At 35.3% G+C, this 12314-nt stretch overlaps 2 protein-coding genes and 1 long non-coding RNA gene across 3 annotated transcripts; all 3 read left to right on the forward strand.

Annotated features, from left to right (window-relative positions):
* The first annotated feature begins 167 nt into the window (after positions 1-167).
* On the forward strand, positions 168-4604 carry LOC133861917 (DNA-directed RNA polymerases II, IV and V subunit 6A). Its single transcript, XM_062297740.1, has 6 exons — positions 168-323; positions 2853-2886; positions 2993-3165; positions 3256-3307; positions 4032-4099; positions 4322-4604. Exons 1-6 carry the CDS (start codon positions 289-291, stop codon positions 4389-4391), a joined length of 432 nt encoding a protein of 143 aa, XP_062153724.1. The 5' UTR covers positions 168-288; the 3' UTR covers positions 4392-4604.
* A 762-nt stretch (positions 4605-5366) lies between these two features.
* LOC133860095 (uncharacterized) lies at positions 5367-7601 on the forward strand. Its single transcript, XM_062295750.1, has 5 exons — positions 5367-5467; positions 5573-5753; positions 6134-6254; positions 7225-7262; positions 7371-7601. Exons 2-5 carry the CDS (start codon positions 5586-5588, stop codon positions 7458-7460), a joined length of 417 nt encoding a protein of 138 aa, XP_062151734.1. The 5' UTR covers positions 5367-5467; positions 5573-5585; the 3' UTR covers positions 7461-7601.
* A 707-nt stretch (positions 7602-8308) lies between these two features.
* On the forward strand, positions 8309-9239 carry LOC133860146 (uncharacterized). Its single transcript, XR_009898873.1, has 3 exons — positions 8309-8503; positions 8620-8728; positions 8884-9239. It is a non-coding gene; the product is annotated as an uncharacterized LOC133860146 (long non-coding RNA).
* Positions 9240-12314: the final 3075 nt, after the last annotated feature.

Here is a 12314-nt window from a genome sequence, read left to right on the forward strand (position 1 = left end):
AACTTTTATTTTGAAAAAAATTATTTAAATAAAATAATAATATTGAATAGCTAAAATTGTGAGGTGTTGAGAGTGTAAGTGACTAAAATAGAGAAAATGATTTTAAATAATTTTTAATGTCGCATTTCTCTTTTGTTTTGTCAACACGGTATTCGCGTGGTACAACTTATAAGGCCACCCAACAAGCATACCGCCGAACAAGACATTTTAGCCGTCAAGTTGTAGTCTTGTGTAGGGTTTTGCAGGCGAAGCAGAAGAGAGAGGGAAAAGTTTCTTCCGCAATCAACAATGGCCGACGAAGATTACAATGAGTTGGACATGGGGTTCTCTCTCTCTCTCTCTCTCTCTCTCTCTCTCTCTCTCTCTCTCTCTCTATACGTATATTCGTATTGTTTTGTAAAGAGTGAGGGTTTTTTTTTTTTTTTGCATTTGATTCGTATTTCTTTAAGCGTCGTTTGGTTTCTGACCAAAGATGGGATAGAAAGGGGAACCGAAATCTCAATTCTTCGTTTTCTTATTGTTTTGCATTCGAGAAAACAAATGCCTCCACTAAAACAGAACCTAAAACAATTATTTTCAAAATTAATATACAATAAATATCTCATGGTTTGAGTTTTCTCAGCAACCAAACAGTGTGTAACTGGATAATCTTTGGGTTCTCTGAACTCTCTCTCTCTCTCTCTCTCTCTCTCTCTCTAATTTTTTGTGGGTTTTCTGTGGGAATTCCTGATTTTCCCCTTTTTACTTTCTCGCTTTATTATTATTACTGATTGAATTGGAGAGAGAGAGCTCTAATTCATGGTGTAATACATGCTGGTTGAATGATAGTTTCATTATGAGTCTTGCTCGGCTGTATCCAAAGTGTTTTGACGGAAACTGTCTAATCAGGGAAGCATAAAATATTAGATTTCTATTTTGAATAGAGACATGCGAAACTGGTAGCTAAGTTTCATGGGGAGTTTTTAGGTACAGTTCAATTCATGATCGTTTGTGATTATTTAGATAGTTTTTAGCTGAAGTACGGCTTGGGGTTCAGTTTAGCGAAAAGGCGGGCTACAAATAGCTGCAATTTCCAAAAATTCATCGAAGGGTTGTTTGACTGTTATATTTGATGATGTCTTCAACGCATGTGGTCGTTATTTGAAGGCAATCTAAGAGAAGTTCTACTCACTTCGCAGCAAATGAATCCCCATATGTTCTATAGTTTTTAGGTTTCGACTCTTGCTAAAAATTTCAAGTCCTTCATAGCTGTTGGATGAGGCTTAAATGGATGTGATGTTGTTGATGGCTTGTTTCTATTATCATTGAAGTAATGCATGATATGAAATGAACATCAAAATACTGACATTACCTTCGAGAAGTACTGCCTGTATTAAAGTTTTCTTTTATCAAGTTTCTTTTTCTCCTGATGCGGACCAACTTCATTGATTTTTTCTCTTTCATACGAAACTAATTAAGAAGCTTTTAGTTTCATAGAAAGAGAGTGAGTGAGAGTGGGAGAGAACAATTGAAAAAAATAAAAATAAAGAAGTATGCCCTGTATTCGGGAAATGGCTGTTAGTTTAAAGTATCTGTGCTTCCTAGTACATGTTTGCCTCTCAATGAAGCTAATCCATTTGCTATTTCACCTGCATCTTGCTTGCTAAGAGTTGCCTTTGTTCATCTAAGATGTAAGAAATCTTTAGGTTCAGATATAGACCATAAGGTATTGATGATGAATGTTACAGTGGTTCGTAAATTCAAAGGATCTCTGCGTTATTTTAATGCTAGATGTTAAGAGTAACTATCTTAAGCTCAGATAATGGAAGCAGCACAAATGCTTGAAAATGATTGTATAATTTTCTGTAGAGAAGCTTGACCTATGAAGCAGCTTTCTTTGTAAGTCAACAGTCAATCCAGCAAACAAAGGTCGTTGGCTAAACGGTGCCACCGTTGCAGCAGTTTTTATTTGTTTTTTTCTTTTTCGGTCTGCCATGGTTGCAGCTGTAGTTACTGCGTCTGGGGTCCAGATAATAGCCTTTAGCCCATTAGCCATTTGCATCGGACTTAACCTGCTTCCTTCTAGCCATCTCATATAGAGATTGGTTCTCCTCCAAAATCAGATTACGTATGCATTGTTGATGATATTCTCTATTTATTACGTTTTCAAGCCTTTGAACCTTAATCTTGGTTGCCAGTTCCCCATTTGGAAGTAGAAAACAATAGCATCTTGCTAAACATTCAAAAATTTGATAAATTTTTGCAGTTTCTTTTTTAAATAGGAACATGCACTGTCCATTGATATAGACATCAGCCATGGGACAAAGACGTCAGTCAAGATCAGAACGCATCATACACAGCATTCTCCTCCTACCATCATAACCAAAAGCTTTCAATGGTTTTACACCGGATTTCATGCATTTCTGCAAAGTCAGGCTTCTCCTCAGCCATGTCATGCCTTTTGGGCTTGCATTGGAGTTTCCTAGGCCTAGTCATATCCTTTGATAGTGGGGATATGATGGTGACCAAAGCATCCCAATAATTGGTTTTATATACCAAAAGTTTAAAAAGCTAGAAATTGGAACCTGTTGTACTACATCAACTTGTAGTTCCAATATAGGTCATAAATTGTAAGAACATGACTGTCTAATAAAAAATTGTGATGGGTTTGGATTGCAGCATTTAAGATATGGATGATCACTCAAATGTCTTTGTCCCTAGAATACTAAATAGGTTCATTGAAATCATTATTACTTGAATTATGTTTGTGCACATTTATATGCTTGTGCATAGGGAGCTTGAGTCTTTGATTCTGGAACTGTATATTTTCAATAAGCTTCTTAAAATGTGCCTTACGAAATGTTTGGCTGCAGATATGAGGATGAACCAGTGGAGCCTGAGATTGAAGTAAGGAGTCATTTTTGCTTCCTGGAAGAATCTGATGAACTGAATATTTTTGGTTTTTTTCCCCCTTTAAAACAGTTGATTAACATATTGGCTGAATGATGAACAGGAAGGTGCTGAGGAAGATGTAGAGAACGAGAACAATGAAGACGTTACTGGAGAACCTGTTGAAGCTGAGGAGAAAGAACAGCAGCAACCAGTAGAACGTCCTCGTAAGACCTCAAAATATATGACAAAGTATGAGCGTGCCAGAATCTTGGGTACCCGCGCTGTCCAGATCAGGTTTTCTTTTCATAGCCTATCAGTCTAAAAGTTTGCTGTCAACTTTGGTTGATTCCATAACATGATATCATTTTCCTTCTTGGTGAGCAGCATGAATGCGCCTGTGATGGTTGAGTTGGAGGGTGAAACTGACCCACTTGAGGTGAGATGATTTAACAGCGCTATCTGATGGCACTTTCCTAAAAAAGCTATGTTGGATGAAATTTTAAAAGCAGATCCTTCATCTCGTTCTTTCTTCTTAGATTCATGCAACCAGACCTTTATTAGGCTGGATAACTCTTGCTGAACCGATGGTTTGGTGCATTCAGACATTGAACCTCATCTCTTTTCCCTGTTAAGGCTTGATATGCATAAAGTTGACATTGTTGCTTTTATTGGCTAACTGTTGGTTTTTTATTTTTATTTTTATTTTGGTGAAGAAAAAGTACAAGAAGTTCTCTTTTTGATATGAAACAAAATAGCATATCTATATTAAAATTTGCAGTTAGCAAAATTATCTACTAGTATTCCACTATTCTTATTCGACAAGGCAATGTCTAGAATAGGTCCAAGAAGTCTTCTTTTTGATTTGAAACAAACTAGTGGTATCTATATTGGACTTTGCATTTAACTAAATTATCTAATAGTTTTCCACCATTCATATTTGATAAACTAATGTGTGTCCGTAATAGGTCCACTTCTATAGGATGATGAAAGTGGAGTTTCCCATTGTATGGTGTGTGATGACAACATAACAGGAAAAGTCTAATAAGTTTGTAGATAAGAATGGTGAAATCTTCCATGCCATAATTCTTTTATCTGATTTATTGTGTTTCTCTGTGGTATTGAAAGCAGTTAGTGATATCTCATTTATCCAACCTTTTCAGATTGCAATGAAGGAGCTTCGGGAGCGGAAGATACCCTTCACCATTCGCCGCTACCTGCCTGATGGAAGGTGAGGTTCTCAATTCAAAGTTTTCATTTTTTTTACCCTGATTTATTGGAAATTTGGTTTCTAGCTAAAGCTTACGGTTGTAAGTGAAGAATATATATATATATTTGACAATGGTAGCCCTATCTATGGTTATCCTTGGGTTTTGCCTTTAACATTGAGCATTGGTCTGATACAAGCTTTTTTTTTTGTTCTTTTCTTTATTGTTTCCATGAAATTTTCCAGTTATGAGGACTGGGGAGTCGATGAATTGATTGTAGAAGACTCATGGAAGAGGCAAGTGGGGGGCGATTGATCTCCTTTTGTATTAATATTATTAATGGACTGTGGAAGTTCTGTATGATGTGAACTAAAACCTTGTAGCTCCCTCCTTTAGTCCAAAAAAAAAACAAAATAAAAGGAGAATCGAGACTTCATAACTTCTTGATTGTAATCCTATATATGCGCGTAATTGTGAACGCACATATAATGGAGCTGTAATTAATGTTATGTTATTGACTTTTTTGTTGTTGTTGTTGTTGTTGTGTGTGTGTGTGTGTGAGAGAGATATGGATGCACTTCCTGCCGGCAATTAACATATTATGTGCTGTATATATGTGAACTTGCGAAAATCTAAGGAAAAGTTTTTAGGCACATTGTGAAATATCTCTCTATTACTGGAAATAATGGCTAATGAATTGAAAAAATTGACATACCGAGGGGCTTCTCGATTTAGAACTTTTGATTTGAAAACCCATCTCGATTTTCTCTCTAAATTCTAAAAAGATACTTAGAATTATTGCTAGTGAGCAGTACATTATTTATATTCACAATCAGTTCTTCAGGCCTCTACATATTTTCTTGGTTGGTGTGAAAATGAATTTATGGAGAGAGAGACAGAGAGAGAGAAGCATTAGGTTGGTCAGGTGGGTCTTTATTTATTTATTTATTTTTTTCTGAATTGAAGACAGTCGCATTTGAAGTAATTGTATATTCCTATTAAATTTGCAATAATCTTACTAAATCTTGGCCTGAAAATCAAAATCCTTGTTTACATTCTCTTGAACGAGTATACCACCAAGTAATTTTTGCACTTGACAAAATGAGGCTATACACTTGAATGAATGAATCAAAGAAAATCCTGGAAACAAATGCTCTGATCCTATGGGTGCTGGTTTTTTTGATCTATGAGGAAGCATAAATAAATAAGAAAATATTCTCTCATAATTCCTTCTCTATCCAATTCTTGGTCGTTCTTAATACAAATTCTTAAATATATTCTCATGTGTAAATTTATTAACCTCCATGTTAGTGTCTGCAAGATAGTAGTTAAGAGCCAGTCAATATATAATTCTGAGGAGAGTAGGGATGAAAATTCCTCGACAACAGCTGGTATGTTCATAATATATATATATATATATATTTTTTTTTTTCTGGTATGAATGAATTATGTTACCACTTTTGCTGATTAAAGTGCTCTTGAAATGGGAAAAGCAGAGCATTTTTTGGGATGGGAAACACGGATTCTAGTCAGACTGATGAAGCCCCGCCAATGGTCGGGGACTGGTACTTTCGAATTTTTGGTGAAGTTCTTCCTGATCAACACCCACCCGCGGCTAGGGACTTGTACAATCAACTTTTGGTTGAAGATCTTGGTGAACTTAATAATATGCTTCAGGTTCTTTCCTTAATAAAATTGCCTTTAATAGTGCAATTTTAAACCAAATTCCATAAAATATATAGTTTGAACAATAGTGCAATTTTAAACTAAATTTCAAAAAATATATAGTTTAAGAGTGCGTTTTTAAAAGGTTGCGATTTAAAAACCATAGAAAAAATATGCGTTTTTAAATTATATGTAAGAGAATGCGTTTTTAGAAACGTACAATTTTAAAGGTTAAATTACGATTTTATTAAACGCTTAACTGTGTTTTTAATAATCGCACATTTTGAAATCGTAAACCCATATGAACCTCTCTCTCTTTAAATCAGACAAAATTGTTCTTGAATTTTAAAGTTAAAACAAACTCTTCTTATACTTGTTTGATTATGTTCAAGGGAGGTGCTCATCAATCATATCCAACTTTTAATCACATTGAGCAAAGTTTCCATCCACGATTAGCTGGGATTGAAGATCTAGTTAGATCGTTGCACAGTATGAACCTTGGAACTGCAGCTGGTAAAAATTCGCATCACTCTCTCTCTCACTTTCTCTCTTCTTATTTTTGATTTATTTTTTTATTTTTTTTATTTTGGGTGGGTGGGGGGTGGGGGGGGGGGGGTAGAACTTCAGGTGACTTTGGTAAATTTTCTTGCTATATAAATTAGGTGAAAACTTGTTTTTCAACCTACAACATTTAAAGGATGATTGACTTTAGAAGAAGAAGAAATATCACACCACTACATAACAAGCAAAAGGCAGTATTCTTGGCATTGTAATAGGCCTTTATGGGTGTCTATATCTATTATCTGTGCACCTCCATAAAGGAATTAGAGAAACCTCCTTCGTCATTGCCAATTGCCTAGCTTCTAGAGAAATATGAATAAATGGATGGTGGAAATATGTGGCTTGGAGAACCAACGAGCGTTCTCTCATACTATTGAGTCATTTTTGTCGAAGCATATTCAATTATCCGTTTATAGAGTTCTCTCATATTTATAGATGGGCATTACGATTCTAAGTGTTTCACATGACTTAAGTATAATCTTAATCATGTGTATATAAGCTCTAGGACACCATCTCCCTGCAAGCCGGTTTATTGTACTTAAGCCATATGGGACACTTACGATTGTAACAATGAAGTTGCTTAAAAGTCCCACATAACTTAAGTACAATCTTAATCATATGTATATAAGCTCTTGACCGTTAGTTGGCCATCATCCCCTTGCAAGTCATTTATAATTTTGTGTCCATGACATTTGAGTTGGTTTTTTTTTGCCCTCTCTTTTGTAATGCCAAATTGATTCCAGTTTTCTCTAGCCCTAGATCAACCCTTTTTATACTTCTGAAGCTTAGTATGCTATGCAGTTCCCTGTTAATTTTTCAGGATTGTTACATTTATATATATATATATATATATATATATTCCATATAGCTTATGTCTACATTGCTTATATTGAAACTAATCCTATTTCTGGATAAATTTCAGGGAACAGGAATTTCAGTCATGGAACAACTTCTTCTGCAGTATATTATATATAATTTTTACAACTTTTGTGTCACGATGTTATGATTCATATATGATACTTGGTTTTCTCTAAAAAGATGAAACTTGTTTTCTTTGCTCTAATGCAGGTTGAAAATCAAGGCAGTATTAATCTGGATCAGATGAGTTATGAGGTAGGTTCACCGGTGGAGACCGCAGTCTTTTGTAAGGTGGTCTGAGTCAGGGCGGACCTACGTCGATTATTGGGGGGTCTTTAACTCTTTGGCAACCCCAAATTTTTTTACAATCCCTATAAAAATACTATTTCTTATAGCATGGCCCTTCAATGTTAAGTTGTTAACATTTCAAGCCCAAGATGATTCCAGCTTTGTACTAGTATTCTTATATTATGTCTTTCTTTCATTATTTCTTTTTTTTTTTTTTGTTTTTTTGGGTAAATTTTAAGAGTAATGATTCACTACCACTTAAATATACAATTTTTCATCATCTTGCATATGTGGTAAGGTGGTCCCTTACCTTAATTTATTTTTAAAAAATAAAAAAAAATTCAAAAAGTAGTGGGGGACCACTTTGCCACATAGGCAAGGTAATGAAAAGTTGTATCTTTAGGTGGCAGTGAATCATTATTCAAATTTTAAACGTGTATAGCCTCTCCAACACGTGTTTTGGAGCAAAACAAGGAAACAAAATTATAGCTTTTAAAAAAGGGAAAATTACACTATTGGTCACTACAGTTAACCTAAATTATAAATCACTCATCTGGTATCAAGATTAATTCAGAAATCTCTGTGAGTGGCTTAAATTACAAATTTCTCTCTGGAGTCAACCGTTAAAAATTTGACATATTCTGTTAGGCGCCATATTCAGTGCCAATAAGATAGTAACATGTGTCGATCTTAATATAAAAATAAAAATCTATTAAGAATATAAATAAATACAACTTAAAAAATTATATATTTTTTTTTTTAAAAAAAAAAAAAAAATTGAAAAGAAAAAAATAGGGGTGGCGTGGCCTAGCCAATGAAAGTGGCCCGCAGCTGCCCAAAAGGATCTTCAGGCCACCCAAGATTGGAGAGAATGGTAGAACAATTTGTGTTATCTTTGTTGATGTAGGTTTGTGGCAGGAACTGCAAAGCTTGCAAGAGAATACTGGGAGGGAAAGCAAGGGACTGCCTGAATGGCTCCTTTCCAGGTTGCCATCTCACGAGTACAAACCAGTGTCGTCAAAGGGAAAAGAAAAGTCTGCAGACGAAAATAAAGAGTATGATTTATATCATCTAATAAGCTTTCAAATTTTTTTTTTTTTTTCTTTTGTTTTCTGCAAATTTGTTGATATTTTGGTAATAATATATGCTTCTGAGATATGTCCATGTGTAGGTGTGTGATATGTAAAAGAGATTTCAAAAAGGGGGTTATGCTCATCACTTTGCCCTGCTTACACCAATATCATGACCATTGCATTAAGCGATGGTTAAGAGAAGTCAAGGTAATTAACTTATTTTCTTTTGTCATTAATATATATATATATATATATATATATATATATATATATATATATATATATATATATATATATATATATATATGAAAGTTTTACTCTCTCTCTCTCTCTCTATGTGTGTGTGTCTCTCTCTCTCTCAGGTTTGCTGCATCTGCCTACGGGTGGTGGAGTTGTCTTGATCAAGGGAGGCGCAGGGATTACAGTTACCGGTCGAAATAATGTTTGTGTGGATAGTAATTTTTATTTTTATTTTTTTCAATTTTAAATTGAGCATGGAGGCTATATATAGTAATTAGTACTGATTTCTTCAAACAGAACATGAAATTTTTTCCAGGAAAATATCATTCATAGAATAAAATATGTAAGGTTTCTTGAATTATTATTATTTTTTTGGATGAATAGAATGGACACAGCGGAAGCAAATATTGGATGAATGGCGAATCAGGATGTTTTATAATTATTTGTTCGAATTTAAGAAAATTCAGGCAGATAATTGTGAGCGATCACTTATGAGACTCACTTAACCGAATAAGTGGTTGGGCAGTCCAATTTTTATTTGGTCAAGTAAATCTCATAAGTGGTCTTTCGCAATCATCCGCCTAAATTCTCTCAAATAATTATAGAGATTCCTAATCCATGAATGGCTGTCCTTGAAGTCTAATTTAATCCATTTTGTTTTCGCATACGTAGAGAGGGGAAGAGCAGGGTGATTCACTATAAATTGAGGCTTACGAAAAAAAAAAAAAAAAAAAAAAAGAATGTGACCCTTTTAATTTTAATATAATAGTAATTTTATATATTAAATATAAAATATTAAGATATTCGCAATTATTAAAAGTACAATTGTAAATATTACAAATATTTGTATTTTAAAAAAAAAAATAAAATAAGAAACCACAAGTCAATTTGTGAAATATCCTTCACCACATTGAAACATTCTAGAAGTTGAGGCTTGACCTCAGTCTGAAAAGAGTGTATTGGGAAATGAGATGTATGTTCACAATTTTTCGTCCCGGTGGTTGCTGGTTGGGTATGATTAATTATGGGGCTAACCAGTTAGTGGCCTGTCCACTCAAAGTCAATGAAATTTGTCAATTCATTTCTTCATAATGGACTGACATCTCATTTGATGAGTTAGGCCTATCAAATCTCAATCCCCCCACCCTTTTTTGACCTGAAATCCCACTCAAACCACCCATCAATTCACTTTGCAATTTTCACTTTTTTTTTTTTTTTTTTTTTTTTTTTTTTTTTTTTTTAACAAAGGGAAAACTTCTCATTAATAAAAGACCATTACAATTTAGAGACTCTTAAAGTCTCTAAAAGAAGTTGAGGCTATAAACAAAGGCATAGACTCAACCCATACATGAGAGAAACATCTTAAAGAAGCTCTTCTAGCTAGAAGATGAGCCACTTCATTAGCCTCCTTTAAGCAGTAATTCCATTTGCAAGTTGATAGTGAAGCTACCTTAAGTTTGAGAGCATCCGGAAAATGTCCAATTTTGTCCAAAGAATGACCCGAGGAAGAAACGGTTTTGATGATCTGCAATGAATCTCCTTCACATTCAAAGCTGTCCACACTTAGATCACAACAAAAATTCAGAGCTGCCAAGGCAGCCATGGCTTCAGCACACACTAGATCCACCACTGCCTTACAAAAACAGCATTTAGCAGCCAAAACAATTCCCTCCCCATTTCTAATCACACACCCCATACCAACCAAATCAGAATTAACATTTAAAGAAGCATCCCAGTTGATTTTAAGAGAACTAGTAGCTGGCGGTTTCCATAGCTTGCCAAGATCAGGCCGAACCGGACAGGAAACCAGCCCCATAGAATCCTTTGAATTGAACCTTTTGAAGTCATCAAACAAAGAAGAGGCCTAAGAGAAAACCTTCAGGGGAGAAGATAATTGCCCTTCAAATATTAGCCTATTTCTCCGCAACTAGATTCTATTCTATGGAAAATAAGCACAGATAAACTCATTGCTATTTTTACTTGTTGTAAGATCACTGGCTGCCGACACTTTATAGCTCATTTTTTTTCTTAAATATAAATATAAAAAAAAAAAAAAAAAAAAAAAAAAAAAAAACGAGCACATCAGATTCCCTACACTTAGTTTTCATCACTCTCTCTCCTCTCTCCTCTTACGTCCTTTTCTTTCTTCCACTCACCCTCTCCCTCTTCCCCTCACGCATACGAGACTGAGAGAGAAAGAGAGAGAAGATGCAGATGGACTAGAAAAGAAACGAGTATTTCTGGAAATAAAGAAAAAATGAAGAAGAAGAAGAAGGAGATAGAGAGTAGAAAAGAAAGGGATGTTTTTAGAAATAATGGAAAGAAGAAGAAGACGCATATGGAGATTAATTTAGAGAAAATCGTTGATTGGTTGCTATAGTGCTCTAATGCTTTTGATAAGAATAACTTTTCACTGTACGGAAGTGGGGGAGGGGGGCGGTGATGCTTCCTGTAGCTTAGACCATGGCAATTTGCTTGTAAGCAGTCGCGGACCCATGCTTGTAAAAATGGAGGGGCTAAATCAAAAAAAAAAAAAAATTGAGAGGGCAAAACTAAAAAAATTAAAAAATTAGGAAAAAATTTTGGAGCTTGGGGGGGAGGGGCCAGAGCCCCCCTTAGCCCCAATGTAGGACTGCCCCTGCTTGTAAGTATTATGATTTGATAATTCATCCTATGTGTTAGAATATATTCAAAATATATTCTTAATATAATATTATTGGTTTATATTTTGTAGATTAGGTCAATTTGTGTTTTTTAGTATAAGTCGATTTAGATTTACTTGTATAAGTCAATTTATTCAACTATAAATAGGGATCTATGTATTGTATGCAATCAAGTTATTGAGCACAATGTAACCCTTTGAACTTTACTCTGTGGACATAGGTCATAGACCGAATTACGTAAATTCTGTCTCTTTTCTCTCTTGCTTCTACTTTTATTATACTTTAGATTTATACACAAATCTTAACATGGTATCAGAGCCATCTTTCTTTGGCCTAAATAATTCAGTTATGCCTACATCGGCCGCCAAGAGTTTCTGCCTTTAAACCTACGCACCTCCAAAATCGTTCAATAACCTTGGTAGCTGCACCAATCAATAGATTTGAAGTAGACGGTTCCATCGCCGCCGAGATCACCGCCATAGTCATCGTCACGCGCTTCCATGCGCCGCTCAAAAATTTTGCATATTCAACCACGCGCCACTACGGTCATCCGACCACCTTGATAGTCACGCCATCAAACAAATCTGTTGTCGATCGTCCTAGATCTGCCCAGAACACCGCTGTCCGAGCACCAACATGCTGTCACAAGCCAAGCCAAAATTTCAGTGTCTGAACCCGATGCTCCACCCGACACCGTCGCCCACCATGGGCCGTCAATGTCAGCTATTTGACAAAGAAAACCGCATATCCATAATCAGAGGTTGTCGATCTATCCGTTCATGGCCAGTTCATGCCTAATGGACAAACCACACACTCCCACGCGCCACCACAAGATTCTGCCGCTACTCCCCACGCGTTGCCTTGTTAGAGCATAACACTAGATCCCACCT

The sequence above is a fragment of the Alnus glutinosa genome, chromosome 2 (assembly GCF_958979055.1).
Source record: "Alnus glutinosa chromosome 2, dhAlnGlut1.1, whole genome shotgun sequence".
Lineage (NCBI taxonomy): Eukaryota > Viridiplantae > Streptophyta > Magnoliopsida > Fagales > Betulaceae > Alnus > Alnus glutinosa.

What these genes read in the sequence shown, in the direction of transcription:
- LOC133861917 (XM_062297740.1), top strand. Translation starts at nt 289, where the DNA reads ATGGCCGACGAAGATTACAATGAGTTGGACATGGG. An exon ending in TACAATGAGTTGGACATGGG is followed by an intron (nt 324 to 2,852) that starts GTTCTCTCTCTC and finishes GTTTGGCTGCAG; the next exon opens with ATATGAGGATGAACCAGTGG. An exon ending in ACCCGCGCTGTCCAGATCAG is followed by an intron (nt 3,166 to 3,255) that starts GTTTTCTTTTCA and finishes CTTGGTGAGCAG; the next exon opens with CATGAATGCGCCTGTGATGG.
- LOC133860095 (XM_062295750.1), top strand. Translation starts at nt 5,586, where the DNA reads ATGGGAAACACGGATTCTAGTCAGACTGATGAAGCCCCGCCAATGGTC. An exon ending in AACTTAATAATATGCTTCAG is followed by an intron (nt 5,754 to 6,133) that starts GTTCTTTCCTTA and finishes ATTATGTTCAAG; the next exon opens with GGAGGTGCTCATCAATCATA. An exon ending in GAACCTTGGAACTGCAGCTG is followed by an intron (nt 6,255 to 7,224) that starts GTAAAAATTCGC and finishes GATAAATTTCAG; the next exon opens with GGAACAGGAATTTCAGTCAT.